General features: G+C 39.2%; 1 protein-coding gene across 3 annotated transcripts in view; it reads left to right on the top strand.

Annotated features, from left to right (window-relative positions):
- The window catches only part of DTWD2 (DTW domain containing 2), a 130,602-nt gene that overhangs the window by 17,441 nt on the left and 85,772 nt on the right, over positions 1-27,389 (top strand). For all 3 annotated transcript variants that reach the window (XM_068423485.1, XM_068423486.1, XM_068423483.1), the window contains exon 2: positions 24,852-24,942. In XM_068423485.1, coding sequence (XP_068279586.1) covers positions 24,852-24,942 — 91 coding nt within the window. The remainder of the gene's footprint in view (positions 1-24,851; positions 24,943-27,389) is intronic.

Below are 27,389 nucleotides of genomic sequence, written 5' to 3'. Positions count from 1 at the left end.
GAGATCTGCCATAAGAACACAAGTAGCTGGTAATAAAATTTAATTCTGAGATGAGGCAAGACCCTCTATGAATACTAGTCTTTTGTAAACATAAAACTGGCTTTCCAGTTCTTAAGTGGCAGTCAAAGGTTGCACTATGAAGATACTACATGTCATAGTATACATGACAGTATCTCAAGAGTGTCTGCAGCATCAGCATTTGCTGAGGAAGATATTTTGGTAGGTAGTATTCAGTATTTTGCAGATGTGTCTAACAGAGCATGTGTGGAGAGTGATTATGTTGAAGAAATTAGATCTTAGGTCTGCCTTTGGATTTGTGTGGAAGGACTTTGTCACTGACACAAATCCAGTTTGAGGATGGGGAAAAGGGGAGTGCCGAGCAGGGAAACACTGGGGAGAGAAATTATGTTTTTTAAGAGAGTTGTCTTCAGCTGTTGCTGGTAATAGTGAAGTGGGTAAATTGTTCTGTGTGTTGTAGTATAGCTGAAGGAATCAGAAATGATTTATCTCTTCATGGATTTTTGGCCTATGGAACTGAATTTTGTTTCGTGTAACTTTTTTCATTTACTACTTTTCAAAAAACATGGTGCATTTGCAATTTGGTTGTATCCTTGTGTTGGCCTAGTAATTGCATACATAGATTTTTCAAAGTGTCGTCCAAACGTGGGGATGGAATTCTCTGAACTGGTGAATTGATGAGACTTTTGTAATCTTGTTTCAACACAGATGAGCCTGATAAAATAGTTACAGGCCTTGACACCTATAAGTTGTATTTCTTAAAAAAATAACTAGAAGCATTGGCAAAGATTTCTCCTTACTATGAATGTAAAATAAGTGTTTATTCCTGATACTTACTGATTTTTATATAAAACATTTCAAATATGTCTGTAATTTAATACAGAAGAGTAGAGATGTAAACGTATTTCAGTTTCCGTAAGTGTTAAGTATATAGGCAGCTGAGTAGGAAAGAGAGACCTCGGTGTAGATCAGGAGTCTGACACTGCTTTGGGGCTTTGTCAGCCCTATACCAAACATGAGTGACATAAAGAAGAGCTCTGTTGCCATGAGTGTATTTTTTGATACGTGATTTATGGATTCGTAGCCAGCGTGACGATCTGTGTATTTGCATAGAGAGATCTGAAGCAGTGCCCTTAGAAAGCTAGAAGGTGAGTTAAGTTCTTAAGCAAGGAGGTGCTGTCGGCCTCCCTGCCCCCAGAATTGGAGTTGATTGTACTTCACTGGCCAGCAAAGAATCCAGCCACAAGACCACAGAACAAACTACTATTGTGAGTTTTCTGTGTAAACTCATGTGCATCAAGGGGAAAACATTCCTTAAAGGTTTTACAGCCTAATCCAGAATTATTTAACAATAAATGCTTATTTTTGCAACTGCAAAAAGTTATTTTACAAACTGTGAAAGTTTATTTCAGCATTAAGTAGTTATGCAGATTTTCCTGCTATTTGGGCAGCAGAGAGGTTTATGCAGTAATATGTCAGTTCTTCTGAAGAGGCTAAGAAATTTTAATAGGGCTGGGGGTGTGGAAGGCGACAGTACACAAGCTGAAAGTCTCTACCATTCAAGAATTACCTTTTTCCTTTGTAGACACGTATATCTCTTGAGTTTTTATTTTATTTTCAGTAGAATATTGTCAAGGCATTTTAAAGAATGTTAGGAGGGACTCTTGAAATTATATACTTAATACTAAAATAGATGTAGAATTTACCAGCTACAGATGAAGCTGTAACTTATTTGATGAACTAAGATATATATATAATCTCTACCGCATTTTAGGAAGAGAAGCTGAAGGTAAATAGAAAAATTACCAAGCGTTAGTTTTGAAGTTCAGTGCCTCTTATAATCTTAACACACTTTTATTAAAGTTGCTTTAAATAATTGCAGTTTGCACACTAGATTCTGTGGCTTCTGTTGGTTAGAACTATAAATATCAAGCTAAGCATCGGTCAGTGTGTTTCGGTTTATTTTTGTTCTGCATTTAGGAGTTACTGTATCTGGAGTAGTTTCTCATGCTGTTGTTTATTTGGCCTGTATTAGGAGTAATGAGTGGTGCCAGAACTGTTGCTGAATTAAAAATTTTAGTGACTTGAATGTTACTTCTTTCTGCTGGGCTAAATTTCAAAGGCATTTATTCATCTCCTATTATATTGTGATCAGATTAATGAGTAGTGACCTTTTTAGGCCACTTATTTTGTGCTTGGCTGACTTGGTTAGCATCCATTTTGATCTGCTGACAATAAAATTTAAAAAAAAATAGAAAAAAGAAAAAGGGTTTGTCAGGCTGGCCACATCCTTTTCACTATGGACAACTGTAGGCTAGTAGGAGCACAACCAGAGACGAGAACTGCAACAGAGAATAATCTTGTTAATTAAAGCAACTCTAGTACCTTTGATCTGCTTTTTTTCTGTAATTACACCAAGTACAACTTTGCTTTGGGGATGGTAGCGTATCGTAAGAGAAGCCAAAGATGTTTCAACGTTGATCAAGCCTTCCCAATTTAATCATAAGGAATACTAAAAATACCAATGGTTCCTTTAGAAGAATTGCTATTGATTTTTATAGACAACACAAAGCAAAAACCTAAAAAAAAAAAAGTTTTTGACTTTTCATCCTGTGGTGGTTACAAGAGTAGGTGAGAGCTGAAGACTGTTATCCATATATCCAAATAAGAGTTAGTTTAAGTGCAGCCAGTTCTGTGATTTTACTTGTAATTTCTAAGGCTTGCATCTGAGATTGGCGTAGGTGAATTTCGCCTGGAATGTGGTGCGATGAAACAGAACAGTATTTCCTTTTGAGGAAAGCCATCCTGACATATCCCAGAGTTGTTTATGACATAAAAGTACTGTAGAGCTTGCCTGAATGTCCTGTGACTGATGTGGTCTTACTTCACTCAGATTCTTCTTCGGTTACACTGCCTTTTTTTTTTTTTCCCCTTCCCCACAGTCTAACTGAGTTTCAATTTTACAAAACCAAGCTTTCCTGTCACTTCAGCTGCACCACTCAAACCTCCCTCCCTTCTTGAATCTGTATGCCTAGAATTTCTTAGGTGTTTTTTTTTCCCTGACTTCCCTGAGAATGAATTATCAGGGTGATCTGATGTCGGGTTCCGGATTTAAGGTCCGCCTCTAAAGCAAATCTAGAAATAAAATGCAGACAGCCGCCCCCCGTCCGCCCCCCCAAGAGAGAGAGAGGGAGAGAGAGAGACCCGCCTAATTAGTCAAAAAAGGAGCAAATCTAGAAATAAAATGCAGACAATCCCCGTCCCCTGCTCCCCGAGAGAGAGAGAGAGAGAGAGAGAGACCCGCCTAATTAGTAATTCCAGTGCAGCCCACGTGCGGCGTGCCTGGTTCAATGCAGACAGCCCGCGCGCAGGGCCCGCCAAAAATATAAATAATTCCAGTGCAGCCCACGTGCGGCGTGCCTGGTTCAATGCGAACACCCGGTATGCTTAACCTGCCTGCAGGTAAAGCACCCCCAAAAAATCCTGACCCGAAATATTAAAGATTCGTGATCCTTGAGTTCAGACAAAGCACAACCGAGGCACGGTATCAACAAACTTGGCTCTGACTTTATTAGGTCCAACACTGAGGCAACTCAATATTCAAGGAAAAGAAAGCGAGAGAGATAAAAGAAAGAAAGAAACAGAGAAAACAGTTGAAAGAGAAAGAAAAAGAAAATATTCACCACCCTGAGATCCAGCGGTGTCCTGCTTCCTACTTGGAAGATGGTGGTGAGGGTCCCACGTGTTGAAGTGATCCAGCCTCTTTTATAGAGTTTTTGGCAGAGTCATGTGACTGGGAGCCGTCAGTCAACAGTTCGCACCAATCACAGGTCCAAAGGCGGGACATGTCCGGTTCCTGCGCCGTAGGATTGGCCCCTTGCCAGGCTGTCACCGGAGACACGCATCCGGAGGCGGGTGGAGGGCGGGCGCCTAGCTTATTGCGCCATCTTACGTTGCCAGGCTCAGGCATTCCAGGCAGCCGCCATAAGATGTCGCCCGGGCACGTGGTTTACGATTTCTGAGACAATGCTAAAAAGGGCGGGCCAGATTCCCACATCTGACTTCCTTCACCTCTAGTTTTTTGACTGCCTTTCATTTATGAATAATTTTTTTTCTTCCATTTCAGTTGTGGAACGTGGATGTTGGAGTCTTCTCTCCTTTTAGTAACTGTATTTCATTCCACTATCTGATCTATGATCCAGATTTATCCCTTGCAGTGTACCCGTGTGTCACTTTCTCTTAAGTCAAATACTGTCTTCTGAGCACTGGATTCAGTTTTCTCTTGGCTCTTTTATAGCTTTACCAGGATCGTACTTTTGCTCCACAAACTCTGCTGAAACGTTTTTTGTCAAAGTCTGTAATGCTTTCTGCTTGGAACAAATAATCCAGCTTCAAACTCCTGGATATGTCGGCCTAGTAGTTGCCTGTGTTTTTGCGGGGAGCATAGCTCTCCTTTGGCTTCTAAGATATAGTCCTCAGCTATTTTTTTCGCCCATCTTTCTACATACCATTTCTCAGTTACACTAATGATGTCTATAATTTCTGATGAGAGTTTCTTTTTAAATTCTTGTCCTCAGTTCCTACAGCTGTTAAACATCTATGTTAATATTGAAGACCTGCAAACTGTCTGTAACAGGTGGTTTTCATTTAATCTCAAGTTTATCTCCTCATGGATGTCCAGCTGTATCAGGTTAGACATGTAAAGGAGAATTTGTGCTTGCTGTACTTAATTTTTGTCTTGCTGGGCACTGTGTAAAGAAAATAGACAAAATGAGTCCTGGAGGCCCCATCCTGTGGCTCTTCTGGCACAACAGTAGTAGATAGTAGATGATTTATGTTGTAAAGTTAACTGGAATTTTTCTTACCTAATGAGTAGCCAAATACTTACTGTGGCTGATCTTTATTCCTTTCAGTATGTTTCTCTTAGTTGTTTCTATATTAACGATCAATAATACAATTTTCTTAGTTTGTTGGGTTTTTGTTTTTGTGTTTTTTTTTCTTTTATAAGCAGTCAGTCAACTGTTTTCCAAAAGGCTAGATTTTTTAAATAAAGTTGAGTGTGCATGCTTCTTAAGTTTTGGAAGGAGCGCCTTAAAAGGCACACTTTTTGTATGAATTGACAATATCTGCTTATACAACCTTACAATGTTTTAAACTGTTTTCATTTTCTTACAGTGGCATGGAATAGGCATTTTTCACTATAATTCTGTTTAGTACTAGCACTTCAACATGTCTATTTCAAAAGTCCAGTTTAATGAAATTGAAAATAGATGAATCGTGCACTGGGGGGAGAATAAACGGAGCAAATTGGAATGAATGTGAAATGTTCAGGAATTACGTATTTTGATGCTTACCTCAGATAGTGGAAAGAAGATGGTCCTTACCTTAAATAAAGCACCCACAGTTTGTGAGTTTTATTAAGGAAGCCAAACAGTCCGGAGAAATCCACTGCCAGAAAAGTTAATCAGAGATAAGGTCAGACTGTTATGAGGGGACAGTGATCAACTGTGGCTAGTTTTGTTAGCACTGGATTGTACTCTTAACTGCTAGAAAATGGTAAATCAAGAGAGTAGTATTTTATAAAGAAGGATATTCAAAAAGGATGATTTGGGGGTTCTTACAATATGTTACTTGTATGGGACAACAGTAGTGGTCTACTAGAATTTTATAATATATGGAACTTGTTTTTTCTGGTAGTTCTGAATTCAGTATTACACACACAGTTTGGGAATAATCCCTTTAATTTTTTCATCAGTGTCTATTAGGACTTGATTTAGGAACTCGATAATTTCTCTTTCTTTGTTGAAGTTTTCATCAAATGGAGTTTTGAGTCTGTAAAATCATTAAGGTTTAAATGTGTTTTACTGTTTTTAATAGAAGGCATTGTTAATTGTACCCTCTAATAGAGATTTTCTTCATTAAAATACCAAAGAGATGAGCAATTAAATCCACATGTGCTGTTTCTCTTGGAGACCTACATCTAGTTCTCCACGGACATCTAAGTTCTTTTAAAAACCCTAATGTATGAAAAAGCAGTCAGCTAATGCAGTGCATTAAGTTGATTTTAAGTGCCTTTTAGAATGTGTCATCTCCAAGTAGATTAAAAAAAAAACGCATTGAGTACAACGAGCTTTCTTATACGTATAGCCCCTTCATGCTTTATGGAACTGAAGCAGAGATTCTGACGGATATGTGTGTGTTTAAACTCAAGTAGTTTCAAAGGGATCTAGACACCTAAATATCTTAGAGCTTCAGTCTCTGAAATTATTTTGGTAATGTCTTTGACATTTATAACAGTACAGTGGATGTAATCTGTCAAACCCCATTAAGTTAGTTATCCTTTAATATCATTCTGTTATGAGCCACTGCTTTGGTTTCGTATTCTGTTAATGTTTGCAAATATAGGTTATGTAGCAGTTTGGAGGGGGGTCAGGGAAGAAATTTAGTAAGGGCACTGTATCAGAGGACTAATGAAGTCATGTACCACAAAAACAAGTGGGGCTAGGGGACAGAAAGAAGAACAGCATGCCCGCCTTCTTTGCCAGACTGGATAATGGGTTTAGTAGTATCTAACCATGATGACAGAACTTGAAATAGTGGTGGTTACATTTTCCTGAGTGGATAAGAATACTAGGGAGGTATTTGACAACTTTCTACAACATTCTGGTAGTCAAGCTGAGAAGATACAGACTAGATCAATGAAGCTACAAAATGAAGAAGGAGCTGGATGGACTGTTGAGCTTGTGACTGGCAGTTCACAGTCTATGAGACAGCTGCCTAGGAGAGGTTTCTGTGGGGGCTTACGCTGTGTGCAAAGCTGGTGAACCTGTTCCAGGTGACCAGGTTCGTGAGGTAGAAGGCATGCACAACAAGCTTGCAGGTGGCACCAACGTGGAGGGAGCAGTTGCTGTACTGCAGGAGGATAGAGCTGCCATTCAGAGAGACATTGACAAACTGTCTTGTCATTAGGAGCCTCACAAAATTCAGCAAATTCAAAGCCCTGTGCCTGGGACTGAACAAGCTCTGGCAGCATTGTGAGCCTGCGTACTGGCTGGCAAGGGAGTCACTCTGCAGCAAACAACCAGGATGCCCAGGTTGCAGTGGGCTGAGCAGGGGGCCAGCAGCATGCACTGGTGGCAGAAGAGATCCAGTATGTCCTGGCTGTTTCAACGAGAGTGTAGCTGTGTTTCAATGTGGTTAAATGCTAGAGCTGGTTGCCTGGGGAGACTGTGGAGTCTCCATCCTTGGACATGCTCAGATCAGGTGGCTCAAGGCCTTTGAAATTATTCCTGATTTGAGGGGGAAGCTGGCCTAGATGACCTCCAGAGGTCCCTTCCAATCTGAATTATTTTGTGAGTCTGTTTATAGCTTTGTACTGTTGTGCTGTCTGAGTTAATACCAGTGGCCTCTTAGACATGGCAGTGCTAATTTTCTCAGTGCAAAGTCTTACTGTTGTGGTCCATCCCATTCCCATCAGTTTCTTAATGAGGTACGCAGGTGCAGTCTAACCTTGTTTTTGTTAACTTCTGTGAGCGTGCTTGCCAAATATACTTCATTAGTTATAAAACTAGTGTTTCCAAGTTACACAAGAAAGGTTCATCTATGCAACAGACTTTCAGCTTTCTTATTCAAAAGAAAGTATTATTGTAAGGTATTTTTCCTAAGAAATGCCACCTTGAGTGGTCATTAGGTGCAAATCAGTATGGTTCTGGGGTTTGATGTGGTGACTGCTATATTCAGCATTTAAAAGCACATGTGCTTAATTGAATATATACCTTAAAAGCAGCATCTTAGAGTATCTCTAAAAAGCTTTAGAATAATTTAATGAATTTAATGCCTGGTTAAATAAATAAAATATTCTGAAATCAGTAAAAATCAACACGTTTTAATGAAATACAGAAACTTTACTGTTTAATAACAGGTATACTATTTTAAAATACGTTATTTCATTGCATTATACCAGGAAACCGGTTGACTGCTTTTTAAGAAGATTGATGCTAGATCAAAATTAAAGTGAAAGTGTGTTCGACGAAGTGCCTGCTATTCAGAAAAAGGACGCTAGAGTGTACTGTAGCATTTGTAGTACTCTCATAGCTAAAAGGTGTCAGAAGTCTTCTGAACAGAACATGGCTCGCACACTACCTTTTCTTCATATGGTGTAATAATGTTGAGTTATACTGAAGTTCTCTGAATGTCTAAACATAACTCCATTCTTCTACCATCTATGGCAGAAGAAGTGAATAGTACCCTAGAATACTTTAATTGAATATTCTATGTAATATTTAACCATTTTCCTAACATTGGTTATTCATCATATGAAGCTCTGTTAACTGTATTTTTTGCTTACATTCAGCTGAAGATAAACTACAGAGAATGGTCGATTTTCCTTTTGATAGGAATATGTACTCTTGAAAGAAGTTTTGTCTGATAGAAGGTATCCACTTTTATGTTAATGCTAAATATATATTAGAATGGGCTTTCTATTGTGTATCCATCTGTTTTACCAAAATGAAGTATAGCTATACCTTCCTTTCATTGCAGATTTTTTTTTTTTTTTTGGTGAAAGGAAGAAAGCTTAAATTCATAGCTCTAAGTGACAGGATATGGCATTGTTGCATGGATTGAGAGATACAAAAACTTAGCTCCTCTTTTAACTTCTGAAAGATGTGTGGGTACTGAGCCTGCTTTCATTAAAAAATCAATGGCAGAATTCACTTCTGACTTCATTTGGTGCAGAACTGAGCTTTTAATTTAACTCCTCTTTCTCATCTGCTTGTTTCAAACTAGGATTCAGACTTGTATTTTACTTGCTAATAGCAAAACACATACCAATAGGCTCTGTCTTTAAAATACCATATTAAATTAGGTAAAGTTGCATACGTAGACCTAAATTTCAAATATTAAAAGACCTGTTGCTTATGTAGAGATAAAAAAGTCAGTTTTGCTCATACGTGGTCTGTGTTTTTGGAACAAGAGAATGCTGTGCATGTAGCTTAAACTACAAAACAAAACTGAAAAACTTCATAAACTGTGGCATGGAAAGTTAGTTAGAAGTTTTTATTCTTGCATAGATTCTTGCAAAGTTACTCAATGACAAGTTATAGCTATCCTTTTTCAATCAGGAAACCAACAATAACAAAACAACAATGCATGAAGCTTTTAGGTAATTTAACTTCAGATTTGTAGGCTGCATTTACACAGCTTCAGTTGCTGTTTGAACCACTGAATGAGGCTGGAACATACTGTCACGAGCTCCAGCTAGCAGTGTCTTAATCCCTCAGCTTCTCAAGCTGCCTTTCCTTTGGCTCACTGCAGTGTTCACTATGACCCTCTATTCCACGTGGGGTGTTCCCTCACGCCAAGGTACCAGACTGAGAAGGAGAGGGGGAGAAGGACTGGTTAGCCACAATTTCTGAGAGTGCTCCGCGGGGAGGCTCTTTGGGCAGGCATGCAGGGAGCTAGCAAGCGTACTAGACCCTATGCTGGAGACCCTGTCTGCTAGTCCTGGCAGGTTGGAAGAGGTCATCTGGTGTACAGAAGTCCAGGTACCATGTGTAATATATTTTGGTCCTCTTCCAGATTATAATGAAAGCTTAGTGCCAGTGGAGAATCAGCATTGAGTTCTGTGTCTGGTGGCTTTTATTGCTTTGGAAGAAGCCTATCATTCTGCTGAAAACAGGCTGAGTAGGAGGCAGAAGCAAACTTCCCTTAGGTTGTGCTAATGCTTTTCTCATTTATCAGTTATATATGTTCTTGTGTGTGGAGATACAGATGTTAGCAATGCACTGGACTGATTTGTCGTGCAAACCTGTGTAAAAACATGATAAAATTTGTGAAGTAATTGTGTACATATACAATTATGACTTACATAATTATTTGTTGCTAACTTAAACAGAACCTGAAATACTGCTAAAAATACTAATTGCTGGTGAGTGTATTAATGCTTGCTAAAATGCCGTTCCACAATATTAAATAAAATTTAATATTGAATGGAATTTTTTTATTTTGAAGCTTGCTGAAACCGGAGTGGCTGAGTAGCAGCTGCAGCAGTGAGGGGCCATGGGCACAGTGCAGCCCGGCAGTGGTGGCAGATGGCTAGGTGCTGCCTGGTGAGGGCACCCACTGCGTGGCAGGATCAGCCCGGGTCCGGATTCGGCTTAGTGGCCCTTGTAGGGAAGCCACACAGCAGATACTTTATATGTTAGGACCATTTTTGCTTCTCTGGACTGTTTTATAGCTTAGTGGTCTCTACCCTGTTGTAGTCCATGCCTTTTAAGATAGTTTTCAGCTTTTTATTTTCAGTTCTAGTCAAGAAAATAAGGTAACAAGTATTTTGGCCAGGTTAGGACAGACTTTCCTAATATGTGATGTTGTTGCAGGTAAATAGGCAACGACTCTAATTTTACTCAAGTAACTGCTCACACCTTTTCTTCTTTTTCATGTATAAGCCTTTAGAAAGGGGAATATATGTCAGATTGTGTAACCAGAGTTCATAAAATCCTGCCAACACAAAGTTCAGATTTTGTCTCTTCAATCAAAACTGATGGAGAGACGTAAATTAAGGAAGAATTAGAAACGAAAACTTCGAGAGAGTCTCTTTGACAGTCTTTATTTTTATAAGTATTTTGTGTTCTTATGTTGGAGGTGGTTTGGTGCAGCATTTTCAGATGTAGGCATTTCTTAACGATCTTTTAAACAAACTGCATGTCAATTTAAATAAATCATAGCTGGACTGAACTTTATCATATAAAGCCAATGGCAGAGTTTCTCATTTTGTAATTATTATTTCAAAAGCTAAAATAGTAACAGGCATTTGGGGAAACACAACTCTTCAGTTTGAAGCAAACATTCAAACAAATGTACTTCTGTTGTGCTGCAAAAAAAATTATCCTCAGCCAATGGTATGCACAGATCTCATTTAACTTAAGAAGCATTAATTTAGGAACTTCATATGCTCTTTAAAAATAGACTTCTGTTTTTACTTTATGTTGTTAACTGTTCTCTGCATGTATACAAATGGATGTATCTCTGCATATATACAAATCAAGATGCTGATTCTGTATTGTTGGATTTTTTTTTCTTTTTCTTTCCTGGATCTGTGGGTTCCTCTGTTCCCCAGGAAATTCTGAGCTTTTCCAGAAGGCGTTTTTGGTTACAGCATTTTTCTGGTTTGTCTTTTCTTGTGACAGCCTTGAAACTTCTGAGACAGATTGGGAATTAGAAAGCTGGCAGTTTAAGAAAACTTCAGTTTAACTTCTTAATGTCTCAATGGCTCACTTTAAATGCCATTACTGCTTCACCTTCCTCAGCAAATTTAAAGCTCTTCTAACTGTCTGGCATCAAGCTTGTCAGAGTGCCAGCTATTTTGCCAGACTGTAGAGCCAAGATGCATGAAAATGTCAACAATCTCAGGCTCATTAGTTTTTGGCTTTGCTGGCCTTTCTGTAATGACTGCAGTGTTGCGTAAGCTAAATGCTATTTTTTAATTTACTCTTATTAGTTACAGTGGGAAGCACAGCCAACTTTAATGTAAACAGTTGAAATAGTTGAAATAGGACTGTTCTCCTATTGATTTGTTAATTTCAGTTATTTGCAAGGAAAGCTGCCTGCCAAGGTCAGCTTCCATATAATAAGTTACGAAAATATACAGAGTGTATATTTTGTTCTTTTATTCTTCATATCTTTTCTCTTTTATAGCATTGGAAGATATTTGTTGTTTTTAATATGTTCATATTAGCCTTGTAGAGCGCCGTGAACATTCCAGGCTAAAAAAATCCCCAAACTTACTTGCTTGTCGTTTATTTATGATTTAATTGGTCAGGCAAGAAGGTTATTTGCCTTGGGAAATGGTCACATGAGAATACTGCACAACTTAGAGTCTTTAATAAAGGCGGCATGGACCTTGTCCACATTTCTGAAATGTATTGATTTTTGTCCGTATGCCTTCAGTATGAAAAAATGTAAAAGAACACTCCTTGAGGACAGCTTACACTTAACATATAGCATTCATATAGATGCTGTACTAATGAATCTACTAATTTTGTGGGGTAACCTGTAACCTTCTATTGTAGTGTCAAAGTCTAAAGGAAATGTCCAAATTAATTAAAATATTTCTAATGTAATTGCCTGTCACTGTAGTGTTATAAACTTCTCTGTAAAAGCCACTTCACCCATAAGTGGTAATTTTCTAGATAAAACTATCTCTTCAATACATAATAATAATAAAAAATATGTTGTACTGTTTATTGTTTGAACACAGTGTTCAAAATCACTGTGAAAAATATGATAATGTGAAATAGAAGGGAAGTTTTGAATGATACATAAACTACCACATACTTGAAAGGGAAGGTTTTTTCTTTACTAATTGTAGATATTTTTACAAATACACAATTTCTGGAGAGAAAAAAAAAATACATCTATGTTTACTTATTTGCCTATTTTTTCAAGAAACACACTAGCTGATGTAATTTTCAAAAAGACAGGAATGTTGTCCTTAATGAGAACTCTGAGCTTGTCATGAAATAAATGACTGCTTCCATCCCTTACCTCCAGAGAGTTGCCTTTTTTGTCCAATTTTAGTCTTAAATCTAGGAAAAATGACATCTTGTAGTTTTTTTAAGTAAGGCTTTTCAAATGTTTTGCTACTGTTGTTCAAATCGAGACCAGTTGAGCTTTAACTGAGTATAAATGCAAACTGATAGCTGTTTGGTGCTGAAAAAAAAGTGAGTTGGTGATGTAAATCCCATTTCCAGTGGCTGGGTGTCAACAACAGAAAACTCCAAGCTCAAAATCAGCTCTGAACACAACAGCTGCTTTAAGACTTGCATTGAAGATAGTTTTGATGATTTTGCTTTTTGAGATGATACATTTTGTCACTTTTTCTAGTAAGAGCTCAGGACATAGTTCCTCAAATCTATTGGGTTACTCTGAAAGTAAATGTTAAAATGCAACCACATATAGTCTGTGCTTTTGTTCTTAATACTTATTTTGCTGAACTTTATTTTCTTCTGTTGAGTGTAGGAGCTGAATATAATATATTGCTTTTTTGAGACCTGTAAACTTGTTTGTATTGTTGTTCAGTAACAGTAAAACATGCACTCATGCTCCGCGTGCTGATGAAGACTGGAAGACCTGAGAGCTGCTTGCACATGGTTTTACAGCTGTATTCTTTTAAATGGTGATTTATGCCAGTAAACTATACTCAGAACAAATGGGTCAGACCTGAGGTTCCTGTGGTGGAGAGTTGAACAGTGGTGAAAAACAGGTACCTGGGGATCAGCATAGATACGGGGCAACTGTAGAGGGATATTTTGTGGCTGATAGGAATAGTGGTTCTGGGATTTTCTGAACAAAAAAACGTATCTTCATGCTTTAATAGCTCTTGATGATGGATACTTTTTTTTTTCCTGCTGTGATTTTTTTGTTCCCGTAATCATGTGATAAGATGTACAATGTAGCTGTTCATGAAACAGATGCAAATAGATGTTTCCTTTTGAACTTACTCTCTGCTGGTATTGCTTGGTGCCTCTGTCAGTTAACTGCCTTATTCTTTGTTTGGGTTTTCTGAAGTCCGTTGCTCTCAGCAAAGGCCCAGGATTGTTTCAAATTTGCAAGAGAGCAGTAGTTTTCAAATTGATGGAGAAATCTTGATTGCATATGATGGAAAACATAATCAGGGTTTTGGTCAGGAGAGTTGTAGCCCTAATGCTGAGAGTAGAGTGGAGAATGGAAAGAAGGGCAAGGGATGTATCTTCTCACCATAGCATGTAGGAGCAGGAGAATTGCTGAGAGCTGTTCCAAGGGAATCCGAATGCTAGGAAATAGTGCTGTGACCTCTTAGCTGCTCACTGGTAGGTAGTGCATGCCTTGTTGAGAGGCAGGGAGATAGCTCTGTCTCCCTGTCCTCCTTTCTGAACCGCTTTCTGTACCTCTGCCATATCTCTGACCCCATCCCATTGCCTTTTCCCATTGCTGCATCCCCTGCCCCTGATGGTTCCAGTGGGTTCAAAGACAGTTTTTGTCTAAATATATTGTATTGCTTTTTGGGTGCCTCTGTTATATATCATGCCTCTTTATACTGTGACCAAGCTTGCTGTGTTGGTGGTATCTTGTGGCAAGAACAGATGCTGTATTACGTCAAGTCTACAACTATCAGAAAAGTCCTCTTGAAACTAACTTGTCAAATACAGCAGTAACGTGTATTTACTTGGTCATTTTTGCAGTCATGTTGGTTTGGAAATTCATGGTACTGCCTTGAATCTCTTCTGGTACAAAATGCTAAAATTAGTCTGGTATATTTTAATGAATTTAAAATGTGGTGCTGCGGTGGCTTTTCATGGAACTAGGTGGAAGTTTTGAAACTTGTAACAGAATGCTTTGCAGGTTTGAATTGATCCAGTCTGATAATGCCCTCACGCGTGTTTCTAGGAGGATGCTTCTCTGTTCCTGCCTGGCACTCTGGAGCAATGAAAGAAGAAAGCTGATATTTGTAGACATTATATGGAGTTCTGACATTAAACCTCAGTGCCTCTAGCTTGTTAGCGCAGTTCGTGTTCCCTGTGCATTGGAGAACGATCTTCCACAAGATGTAAAGACACCAAATAACTTCATAGCTCTCTCATGGTATAGTGGTAGAGCTTTTGTATTAATTAGAACAAGTATTCCAGATTTCTGATCAGCTGAGTTAATTTATTCCTGTGTGAGTCTGCTTGAAGTTGCTGTTCCTAATTGTGTTGAAAAGGGTACAAAAGCCTTTGTGCAGAATAACTGCAGAATTTCCAGATAGAATCACAGAATCACAGAATGTTAGGTATTGGAAGGGACCTCGAAAGATCATCTAGTCCAATCCTCCTACCGGAGCAGGATTGCCTAGACCATATCACACAGGAATGCGTCCAGGCGGGTTTTGAATGTCTCCAGAGAAGAAGACTCCACAACCTCTCTGGGCAGCCTGTTCCAGTGTTCGGTCACCCTCACCGTAAAGAAGTTTTTCCTCAAATTTAAGTGGAACCTCCTGTGTTCCAGCTTGCACCCATTGCCCCTTGTCCTGTCAAGGGATGTCACTGAGAAGAGCCTGGCTCCATCCTCATGACACTTGCCCTTTACATATTTATAAACATTAATGAGGTCACCCCTCAGTCTCCTCTTCTCTAAGCTAAAGACACCCAGCTCCCTCAGCCTCTCCTCAGAAGGGAGATGTTCCACTCCCTTAATCATCTTCGTGGCTCTGCGCTGGACTCTCTCTAGCAGTTCCCTGTCCTTCTTGAACTGAGGTGCCCAGAACTGGACACAATATTCCAGATGCGGCCTCAGCAGGGCAGAGTAGAGGGGGAGGAGAACCTCTCTCGACCTGCTAACCACACCCCTTCTAATACACCCCAGGATGGCATTGGCCTTCTTGGCCACAAGGGCACACTGCTGGCTCACGGTCATCCTGCTGTCCACTAGGACCCCCAGGTCCCTTTCCCCTACGCTGCTCTCCAACAGGTCTGTCCCCAACTTGTACTGGTATATGGGGTTGTTCTTGCCCAGATGCAGGACTCTACACTTGCCCTTGTTATATTTCATTAAATTTCTCCCCGCCCAACTCTCCAGCCTGTCTAGGTCCCTCTGAATGGCTGCACAACCTTCCGTTGTGTCAGCCACTCCTCCCAGTTTTGTGTCATCAGCGAACTTGCTGACAGTGCACTCTATTCCCTCATCCAAGTCATTAATGAATATATTGAATAGAACTAGTCCCAGTACCGACCCTTGAGGGACTCTGCTAGACACAGGCCTCCAACTGGACTCTGTCCCATTGACCACCACTCTTTGGCTTCTTTCCTTCAGCCAGTTCACAATCCACCTCACTACCCGATCATCCAGACCACACTTCCTCAGTTTAGCTGCGAGGATGCTGTGGGAGACCGTGTCAAACGCTTTACTGAAATCAAGATAGACCACATCCACAGCTTTACCATCATCTATCCACTGGGTTATGTCCTCATAAAAGGCTATCAAGTTGGTTGAGCATGACTTCCCGTTGGTGAAGCCATGCTGAGTGCCCCTAATGATCCCCCTATCCTTGATGTGCCTAGAGACAGCACCAAGAAGAAGTTGGTCTATCACCTTTCCGGGGATGGAGGTGAGGCTGACCAGTCTATAGTTACCTGGGTCCTCCTTCTTGCCCTTCTTGAAGACTGGAGTGACATTCGCTTTCCTCCAGTCCTCAGGCACCTCTCCCGTTGCCCACGACTTAGCAAAGATGTTGGAGAGTGGCCTAGCAATGACTTCCGCCAGCTCCCTCAGCACCGGCGGGTGCATCCCATCAGGGCCCATGGATTTATGGACATCCAGATTGTTTAATTGGTCCCTGACCCAGCCCTCATCTACCAAGACAGATTCCTCCTCTATCCTGACTTCTTCTGGGGCCTCAGGGGTTCGGGGCTCCTCAGGACAGCCTCCAGCAGTATAGACAGAGGCAAAGAAGGCATTCAGTAACTCCGCCTTCTTTTTATCCTCTGTCTCCAGGGCCCCCACCTCATTCATCAGTGGGCCTACATTGCCTCTAGTGTTGGCTTTACCTCAGTGTATTTGAAGAAGCCCTTTCTGTTGTCCTTGACCTCTCTTGCAAGGTTTAATTCCAAGGAGGCCTTAGCTTTCCTAGTTGCCTCCCTACATCCTCTGACAACAGACTTATATTCCTCCCAAGTGGCCAGCCCCTCCTTCCATGATCTGTACACCCTCTTCTTCCACTTGAGTTTGCCCAGCAGTTCCCTGTTCAACCATGCAGGTCTCCTGGTACCCTTCCTTGACTTCCTACCTGTTGGGATGCTCTGATCTTGAGCTCGGAAGAAGCAGTCCTTGAATGCTAACCAACTATCTTGAGCCCCCTTACCTTCTAGTACCCTGTCCCATGGGATTTCCCCTAGCAATTGCTTGAAAAGGCCAAAGTTGGCCCTCCTGAAGTCCAGGGTTGTGATTCTGCTAGCTATTCTGTTCCTGCCACATGAGATCCTGAACTCTACCATCTCATGGTCACTACAACCAAGGCTACCCTCAACCTTCACCTCTTCAACCAGACCCTCCTTGTTAGTGAGGATCAGATCCAGCAGCGCTCCTCTCCTAGTTTGCTCATCCACCATTTGCATCAGAAAGTTATCATCAACGCACTGGAGGAACCTCCTGGACTGGGGATGGCTGGCTGAGTAGGCCTCCCAGCAAATATCAGGGTAGTTGAAATCCCCCACAACAACCAGGCCCTGTAATTGCGAGACTGCTCTCAGCTGCCTGTAGAAGGCCTCATCACCCTCCTCATCCTGATCCGGTGGCCTGTAATAGACACCCACAACAGTATCACCCCTGCCAGCCTGCCCCTTAATTTGCAAAGATTCGCAAAGATAGTTACCTCTTTACACCTAAAGGCAGTTTCTTTGCAGAGTAGTTGATGCATGTTAGTGACTAACATGGAAATAAATTTTTTCCTGTTGCGTGTGATCTTTGGGTGGAATATCTTTTCTGTGCATGTTTTTACAGAGAAGGTTAGCAGAATAATTAGTCTGGTGCTCTTTAAATGCTTCTAGAGCTGATGAAGAGATTGAGGAGCTGGAGATGAGAAGGAATATTTATGTGATTTGTCCAGAAATGCAGGTTGACTAATCAGTAGATATCATCATCTGTTTTGAAAGTTGTGTTCTATTAAATAATATGCATACATAATTAATCACCTTTTAAGTTATAAATTTGAAATTCAAAAGGCACAAATGATTTTCACTATGATTTGTATTAGATGCTTCTTCATTTAAATGTATCATTTTACTCAGGAATCTGGGATATGTTCCATTAAATTCACTGGCTGCACCATTTAAAAAAAAGAAGAAAAAAAAAAACCAAACGAAAAGCATAAATAAAACCTGTTCTATTTATTTTTAACTTCTCGTGGGAAGGAAAACCTCAGCATTATGCCTCTTTTTTTTTTTTTCTTTTTCCTTTTTTCATGCCAGGAAACTGGTGCTGTACAGGTTACCAAGTAAAAAAGGAGGTGCTTTGTTGATAATTCTCAATACTCTCTCCACCTGTGTTTCTGATACTGTGTTTTTAATTTATGTGGCTGTTGACTCTTAATGAAGTTTGTAAGAATTTAATTTTACATTTTTATGCCTTGTGACCAATGAATTCCAAGGTCTTTTGAAAGAAATTGGAGGAAAGGATGGAAGCTGGAACACGATGGAGTCGGAATAATCTATGCTTGATTTTTCTCAAGAAACACCATTAAACTAAGGCTTGGAGAATTGGCTTGAGTAAAGAATGTTCAAAATAAGCTTAGAAGAAACCTAAACAGTGCTGATGGCTCCTTGAGTTTCTCTGCATCTCATGAGAGCTGTAGCACTTCTCAGAAAGATGATTTTCCAAAACCTACTTTAAGGAGAAACTGAACAGCTGGTAGGCATGTAATTAGAAAACTGAGGCTAAAAAAGGATGAGCTTCTATCACATTTTACTTCTGATAAGATTTTATTTCTTGATCTTGTCTGTGGGAGTCAGTCTTCTGTAGGCTAGTTGATTTGAATGGTTGTGAGGATAGTAGTAGATATCTTAAAAGTACAGTACTTCAAGCAGGAGAGTTAAAACAACAACATATGATGACCATGAATTTAATAATTAAAACTGAAGTATGACAGAGATGATATTTTGTTATTTCTGTGCTCCAGGGTAACTGACCATGAGACTGAAGAACTACTAGCACTGCAACTGTGAGAAATATTTACCTGGTAATGTTACACAGCTATCTTGTAGTGCCTCAAAATCACCCAGCCACATTACTGACAAACTATCTGCAACTGAGAAATAAGGGCAGCTCATAATAGTGGAAGCAGTGGTAATGATTGAATTGGCTCATCCTATTCAGTTTTAAAACAAAAGAAGAGGGAGAACTCTCAAGTAATTCCTTCATTTATTGTTTCAGTATTATACTTCACAGTTTCCCTCAGTAGTTTAAAAGCATGTGTGAGCTTCAATTAACAAAGCAGATAGCAGAGCTTGTATATTTGGGACATTAGCTATGGAGTTTCTAGTTTAAATCTGACTCATATTTATTAGTATCAGAGAATGGGCAAGTTTTCAGAAATCTCAGGTCTACTGTGTAGACTAGCTAGAGTGAACTTTAGGCCTGTCTTTAATGTGCAGTTCAGCTGGTGACCATGGCAGTTTGGCTCTTTTTGCAGAATCTACTCTTATTGTCAGCAGAACTACAGGCAACACCAAGTCCCTCTCCTGGCTGCACTGGTCCTGGGTTTGCCAGGTGGGCCTTGGCCGTATAGAAGATGAGGTAATCCATTATTTCACTTCTGTTCAGTGCAAGAGAGAGACGTTTTCATTTAATAGGGATGGCTTCTTACCTTCCATGAAAGTTGTGGTAATTGCAGCAGGTCACATACTGTGTAGCCATAGGGCAAGGGAAAGCAGAAACATAATATACTCAGCAAATTATTTTTAAGATGGCAGTAAGTCATGTCAATTACAGAAGCCTGCCCCAAAGGAGGTGGAAGATTTTGCCCAGAGAAATGCAGAAGTACATACAGACAAATTTTAGAGCTAAAATACAAAAAGTAAAGAATTACATCTAGATAATCTCAAGCCACTGGAATTGGCATTGCATACGTTCATTTTAAATTGTGCAGAATGACTGAGGATAGAAGAATGGCCATACTAAAGCATATCAAAGTTCTGTTTGCACAGCATGCTGTCACCAGCCACAAACAGATGTAGTAATGAGTGTATACATAACATCTAAAGAACAAAGGGTAAGCATATGCTAATACTTCTCTCCTTTCTCCAGCTGCCTTTAACTCAGTGGACTTTCTGAGTTGGCTGTGACTTTGTACCTTCAGTGATGGTGCTTCCATATCTGATGGATTTTTATTTCAAATTTTACCAGTTTCCCTTGAACCCAGTTAACGTTCTTGTATCCACAGCACTGGTCAGCAAGGAGGTCTGTGGCCCTTGGCAAGAGGAATTAGTCCTTGTGTTTGCTTTCGACCTGGCTTCCCCAGCCTTTTTTTGCACTCAGAGTGCAAGATGGGGCTAAACCAGAGGTTTATGTAGTGGCATAATAATGTTCCTTGTTGAATTCTTTCATCCTTTCATTCTCAGTGACATCCCTTGACAGGACAAGGGGCAATGGGTGCAAGCTGGAACACAAGAGGTTCCACTTAAATTTGAGGAAAAACTTCTTCACGGTGAGGGTGACTGAACACTGGAACAGGCTGCCCAGAGAGGTTGTGGAGTCTCCTTCTCTGGAGACATTCAAAACCCGCCTGGACGCGTTCCTGTGTGATATGGTCTAGGCAATCCTGCCCCGGCAGGGGGATTGGACTAGATGATCTTTCGAGGTCCCTTCCAATCCCTAACATTCTGTGATTCTGTGATTCTGTGATCCTTTCCTAGTAGCACTTAACATCTGATCTGCATTTTTGAGAACTGCTAGGCATTAAACTGCCATTTTCACAAAACTGTTTATCATAAGGTTGTACTCCTGAATGTCATGCCATATTAACCTCAGCCCAGGGGTTTGTCTGTATGTTGGGTTGGGATTATTTCTTCCTAAATGCATCATTTCATGTTTATCTATGTTTAACTTAACCTACTCATTCTTTTAAGGTCCTTCTATAGCTGTAGTGGTTGAGGTGGAGGATGCAAAATGTGATCTTAAAACCATTCTTAATTGTGTTTGTCCTCTAACATAAAGAAGTAAAATAATATTAGTTCTCAAATTCTATGAAATGTATAGGCTTGTGCCTTTAAATTTCCAACACAGCTTTGTAAAATTCCAGAATGTTGTTTTAATGCCTGTGTGTAATGGGCTTGTGTTAGTATAAAACATATATTAAAACATTAGTATAAAAGAAACATATGGTAAATTTGTGGCTTTTCTCCAGATTTCTCAGGTGGGTTTTGACCTTGAAACTTTGGTGTTTTGACCTAAACAGTAGAGAAATCTAATTTACTTCAAGCAGCCGTTTCTGTTTGGGCAGGCATGTTTCTTTGAAAATACAGAGTCTGGAGCCTGACCTTGGCACCATGTGTTGGAACATGAAAATGTTGCCACAAGTGATAGTAGTTTAAAAACATAAGCTTCCTCTTTATTTTAATATTGCAAGCATTGTTTCTAGAACATGTGTTTGGCACGCTTAACCTCTTTATATCTTTCCCTAGAAATGCATACAAATACTGAGCGTAAAATTGTAACATTTTTATTCTTTGCTTACTTCGGGTTTAAATCCTTGAATTACCTACCTTTACGTTTCTGAATATGAGTGTAAGAGTACGCTCATTTGCATTCCCAGAATGGTGCCTGTTTTCAGAAGCCCTTTGAACGTGTTGTAACAAGGTAAAAGTTAGTCCTGAAGTAAGTGAGGACATTTATATTTGTAGGAAAATAATAGAGATGTGGAAAGAGTTTCAGAATTAGCTCACGATTTTCCAGGCTGCTGCGTATTCACTTTTAGAGTATGTCTGCCCAGAAACTTGTAATCACACTAAACCTGACACCACAGTACAGCAGAGTCCACACTGTACCGATTCAGTTCTGCTGGGAAAATAGACTCAATGTTATTCTGAATCTGAACATCAATAAATCAGATGGGAATAATGGAAGGAAAACAATGAGAAGTCTGTGCATGTGCATGGCTGTCTTTTGCATATGGAGCACTTTTGCAAGACACAGAATTTTTGTTTTATTTTTTTTTTAGTCCCCCCAATGTGACAGTTTCCTTTGTCATAAGTTTTTAAACTAGCAATGCTGTGTTGAAAAACAGGTAAGAACCCACTGGATAGCTTTGAGCTGTAGTGAAACTGCATACAGGTGAATAATACTGTAAAAATTATCTTCCTTCAAATCTTAATCCCCACCCACAAACCTTTTCCTTAGTGTTCTGAATGCAGCTGTTCCTGCGTGGAGCAGATTGCTATTTTCATTTCCAGAAATGGGAGAAAACTGATGTTCATCATTAAATAATTTCCCTGGTGCTGCCCCTACTCTTCTGTAGCATCAGCTGCGTATGTGGGGCAAGACTGCAGCAGAATCTTTAAACAAAAGAAAAGCGTAAAAAGCCTTTTCTGGCTAGGTGGCCTTTCTCAGAGCAAAGGTGGCTTTTGTGGTGGTGGAACAGAACTTCTCTTGTTCTGCAGTGCTTCCTATCTGACTGCTGTAGGCTGGTAACATCAAGTTTCACATAGGAATAACCTTTTTTTTTTTTCTCTTGGCACAATAACTGTTAGGTACCAAAGTGAAAATACAGAAATAAGTCTTGTGCCCCCAGGACAGGCTTGTAAAAGTACATATTCAACATAATTAGGTACCTAATTGAGTGCTTAAGGTTAAGTAATGTATATACATGTGTAAGTAATTAAATTATATTGGAAAGTATTTTATTTGTCATGGTTTGTGCTCTGCTCCCTACAAATCAAGTTATAGGTAGAATTTATTCTGTAACTATTTGAAAATGCTTGCTTCTGGTAATTTACTTTTTTGGTTTGGAGTTTGTTGGTTTTGGTTTTGTTTTTTTTTTTTGGTGAGGTTAACAAAGCTTAAAAAACTACCTGTGAAAAATCCAAGCCAGTGTGGAAAATACAAAAAGCATATGCAAAAGGGAGACTTGAAAATAAGTAAGTTATATCTAGCCAACTTTGTTATGGTTAAACACCCTGAGGTCAGAAACTACTGGAAACTGTTTCCATCTGCTTATAAAAACTAGTGAACAATGCAGCTCCTTGGATTGAAGTCGTCAGCTAACTGTTTTGGAACAGCTTTGTATAGTGAATTTTTCTGCTTTAATCTCTCCTCAGTAGAAAATGCCATGATGGGGAGAACTTTAACAGCTTCTCCTGTTAGTGAAACCAGCCATTTAATAACGGGGAGAAACTAAGGAATCGCACTTAGCACAAAATTGAGTTTACACTAGTTTAGATCTGATGATTAAAAAGAGGATGAGCTTCTCCTTAACAAAGGGGGCACAGGCAACAAACAGCCTCCGGGGGTATTTGCTACTTTCACGTTGTTAACAAAACTGTTTTCAGAAATTTCTGTTTAAATTGGTTACACGTGAGAAAATTTTGGAAAAAAGGCAGTGGTACAGCACTGGAGAACTTCTGAAATTAGACCCACCAGACCTGGAAGTGAGGTTGGTTTTGGTTCATTCATGGTGAATGTCCCTGTAATAGCTCACTGAAAATAAGTACTCATTAATTTTAGGCTCAAAGCCTGTCCATTAATACAACAGAATATACCAAATTTATGCAGGATTTGCGACAGGAAAGAGAGTTTGGGAATAATTTCCCTTTTGTCATTAGGCTGATTTCTTGGCTGTGGGCATTTTAGTCTAAATATTTTAAGATACTTTTTCCAGTGCTTATTTTGATCAGTATCGCTTTGGATTTAGGCTGTTCTTGGGTAACCTTTAACTGTATACCCTGTGGAGAAGGGAATAGTCTCTGTGTCTTAGTAGCTGGGGCTAGAAGTAAGGGGTTTAAATTAACACAACCTCTCAACTGTTAAGGAGGAGCTTATCTATCGTTATTGCCTCTTTGTAATGCCACCATTGACTGGTAAGTGCTAATGTTTGACTGGGGAACAGTTATACCGGCTTGGATTACTGTAACATTACTTAGTACACTTGGCTGGGTGCATGCTCTCGTGGACAAGCAAGTTCAGTGTTAGCTGGGCTCGCCACGAACTTGATCTGGACCTGTCTTCAGAATTCGCTTCTGTAAATCGTATCTACTGCAGTGATTGCTTACTGGCTGTCCTGTGTGACCAACATATAAATTAACAATGAAGATTACAAGGAGGATGCAGGTGAGGTTGTGCTCAGGGTCCTTGGCATTCTGCTGAAAATCCTGACTTTTTATTTTTTAAGCTCAGAGAGCTTTGTTTGCAGAGATGGTATGATTTTAAGTGGTGAACACTGGTAATATCTTCACTGTTAAGGAAAATCTTCATTTTTCTGAGTTATTGAATAACGTGTGCGAGTAGCTATAGTGACTTCTGTGCATGCACGTGCATGTGTGTATTTTTGGTGTAACAACTTCAATTACTCTGTGTGTAACTTTGAGCTTAATTCATTGCTTCTGTTTATTCTTGATCATTCGGCATATTAGTTTCATGCCAAGCAATATTTAAGTTTATTTCTTTAGATACAGTTCTTCTGCTAGTCATTTTAACAGCTACATGCAGTACACCAAAGAATTTTAAATAATTTTTATTTTATTTTTTTCAGACTTAAATGAGAATTCCTGATAACGATTCTTTGTGTTCATGCTACATGTCTACTACATATTTCAGCATAGGTGGTATTATAAAAAATGAACCCAATCATAAATATAGCATGTCTGGAGTTTCATGTGTGTATACTTCTAAAATTTTCTATTGTAATTAATATATTATAAGTATTATACAAATTATAAATATTATATATTCTATTCTAATATTTTATCAAATTGTTGAAAGGCTAGCTTGTTATGAAAAGCAGTAACAGATTTCTCTGATTGGGGTATGGATACTAGTAAGTTGCTCCTCTAGAAGAAGATGAAAGGATTTTTAGAGTGCTTTAATCCTAACCAGACTACAGGAGGGGTCCAAACACTGTTCTCAAAACTATTTCAATGAAAACCTTGCTGCTTTATTGTTAGAAAGAAGAGTTTCAAACAGAAAATTACATCAGGTTTAATACATTGTCATAAGGGGAAGTTCTTAGTGAGCCTCTTGGGATGTGTTATGTATTTGTGCAATGTATTTATGCCATCTTTCATAAATTGCTAATTACTTTTATTGTTCTCTCACTCCCTTCTGTCATGTAGCCGTCCTCAGAAGGTGTGTTTATGTCCATTCCTGCCAATACATCCCCTAAAGGTCTCCACCTGCTTGTATATAATTCAGCATCCAGCAGAGGTGAGTAAGGCTGCGGTAATTGTTTGAGTTCAGCTAGAATCTTAATGTAGCAAATGGTAGGCAAGAGGAAACAGCTATGCTGTTAACATCGTATAATGATTTTTCCTTTTAAACTTGATGATGGAAATGCCAGTTCACCAGTTATTCTGTCTTTTATTCAGTTCTTCAGAATTATTGTATCTTCTGAAATTACACCTTATTTCTGCAACTTCCGTGCATGCAAGTTATCTTTTCTTACCTGAATAGTCCTGCTAGAATCTGAAGTCTGCTTGCGTTGGCACAAATTGCAAGAATTAATCTTGACATGGTATTTCATGGAGGTGCTCAGAGCTGATCCAGGGAAGAATGTGTTTTGATTATAGCAGTGGTCTTTCATTGATGTTAGTGTTCTGTTAAAAATACAAATTAAGCAATTCATTTTAGTGATGACCTTAGCTGTTTAGCCAATGAACAGTATGTTTTGTTTTCCTAATAGGAGAATTTATGTTGTTGTTTTCTTGTCTGTTAACAATGGAGTATGGTGGTGTATCGTAAGGGTTTTAGAAGCTGGACTGCAGTTACACAGATCTGGATAGGTGGTGGGTCTACAAATTAGACTGAAGTTCAGAAACCTGTACTCTTCTGGTCCAGCTGTTTACTTAGCATTATACAGTAACTCAGCATGCAGAGAGTCTTTGCCTGAAGGAACTTAAGCAGAATGTAAAAGAGCAAGTTAGAGAAAAGTGTGCTTTCACAGAGAAACAAAACAGAAGCCATGACATATTTGGTCCCTGAATGGGAAAGCAGTGATTTCTAATTGACTACTTATTATAAGAATACTGTTTTGTGTTACTACTTATTTCAAAAGTACTTAAGTGTATGCTTAAGCCACTTGCTGGAAAAAAGAGATTTAAAGATGTGCCAGAGAACTTTGAATTGGCATTTGAATTGTGTTGATTTTTTTATTCATGGTGGAAAGTATTAGAAAAATTTGCAGATTCTTTTTAGATTTCCTACACCATTTCTGTGTCCTTCTGAAAGGCTATCTACATTTTTTATTAATCAGCAGTCACAACAGCTGTCTGTTACAATGGGATGCAACTTTGCCATTAGTATATGTTACATAATGGTAATTCACCCAATAAACTAGTATTGGAAGACCACTGTATTTGAAGACAATCCATATGAGAGGAAAAATATAACTATCTGACTATATGAGGGCACTTGGCTTATCAGAGATAAATCCAAACATGATCGGAAGCTAAGAATATCTTACAATGACCTTTGAAAGTGTTCATCTTAGATGATGACTGGTCATGCTTTTGACTCCAGAACAGCAGACACATACCTGACAAAAGATAGGTTCCCTTTGCTGTAGCTGCTTATACTCAAAGTACAATCATTCTTGAAGGCAGATAAGCCTTCTGGACTGTATCTGATCCTTCAGTCTGCTGTTTTGTTAAAGATACACTCTTAAGAGTCTGTTTCAAAAGTATCTCATTAAACTAACCAGATAGTTACTGTCTTTCCCCTACTGCACATCAGTGTCGACTGTCATCCTCCATGTGCTTCGTTATTTATTGTCTTTGAAGTCCACAGCGCAGTGAAGTAAGCCACCAGCTATGGTCAAATGATGCTGTTGAGACTTGTATTCAGGCCAGATGGTAATGTAGGAATTCAGGAGCATGTCCTGTGCTCTGATTAATGTGGTTATGTCTCCACATTCCTACTGTCCAGAGGCCATACTGCCAGATAGACCTGTGCAGGTATCAGGTACTGTGAAAGAGACAGGAATCACTTATTGCAGAGCAGTGGATCCCAGGTGAGGAATCCTACCATCCAGCTTCCATTTTACATAATAAGTCCATGAGTTAATTAGATTTTTATTTGTGAAGGAATTCTAAGAGAATTCAGCATTCCATGTCAAAGGGTAAATACTTGTTTTCTCAATAGTGTTAGTGTACCATTGTTCATGAGAGTAATTTAAAAATTAAGTATATAGAAACCCAGTATCCCAAACCCAGCATCAGGACTAGTGGAAAGGTGAAGGAGTTATTTGCCTAGCCTAATTTCTTTTTCTTCTTTGCATATAGATATGTATATATAAAAGTAAATAAAATAATTTTGTCATTTTTCCCTTCTCATGCCTACTGTTATGAACCTTATGTCAGGTCGGTGGCATAGTTAGGTGTACAAATCCTGTATACATTTGTCTTACCTTGCCCTGTATCATCCTTGGAGTGATCTCCAGCAGAGTGTAGGCCATTATCTACTTTTTAAAACCTGGGTGATAGGTATAACTCAGGACAGGACCCTTAAAGCATAGCAGAGGGTATCTGTTTAGGTTGTTCTGCTCCCCTGACTTCTTTCTTTATAGAAGTGTAAGAATTTTCAATGTTAAGCATCTGAGAAGAAATCTTAGATTGTGTATATTTAATGAGTTTGTATATTGATCTAATGCACGTAAT

This window comes from Nyctibius grandis, chromosome Z, assembly GCF_013368605.1.
Source record: "Nyctibius grandis isolate bNycGra1 chromosome Z, bNycGra1.pri, whole genome shotgun sequence".
Lineage (NCBI taxonomy): Eukaryota > Metazoa > Chordata > Aves > Nyctibiiformes > Nyctibiidae > Nyctibius > Nyctibius grandis.
Note: the sequence above shows the minus strand (reverse complement) of the source record. Positions and strands in the feature narration are given on the sequence as shown.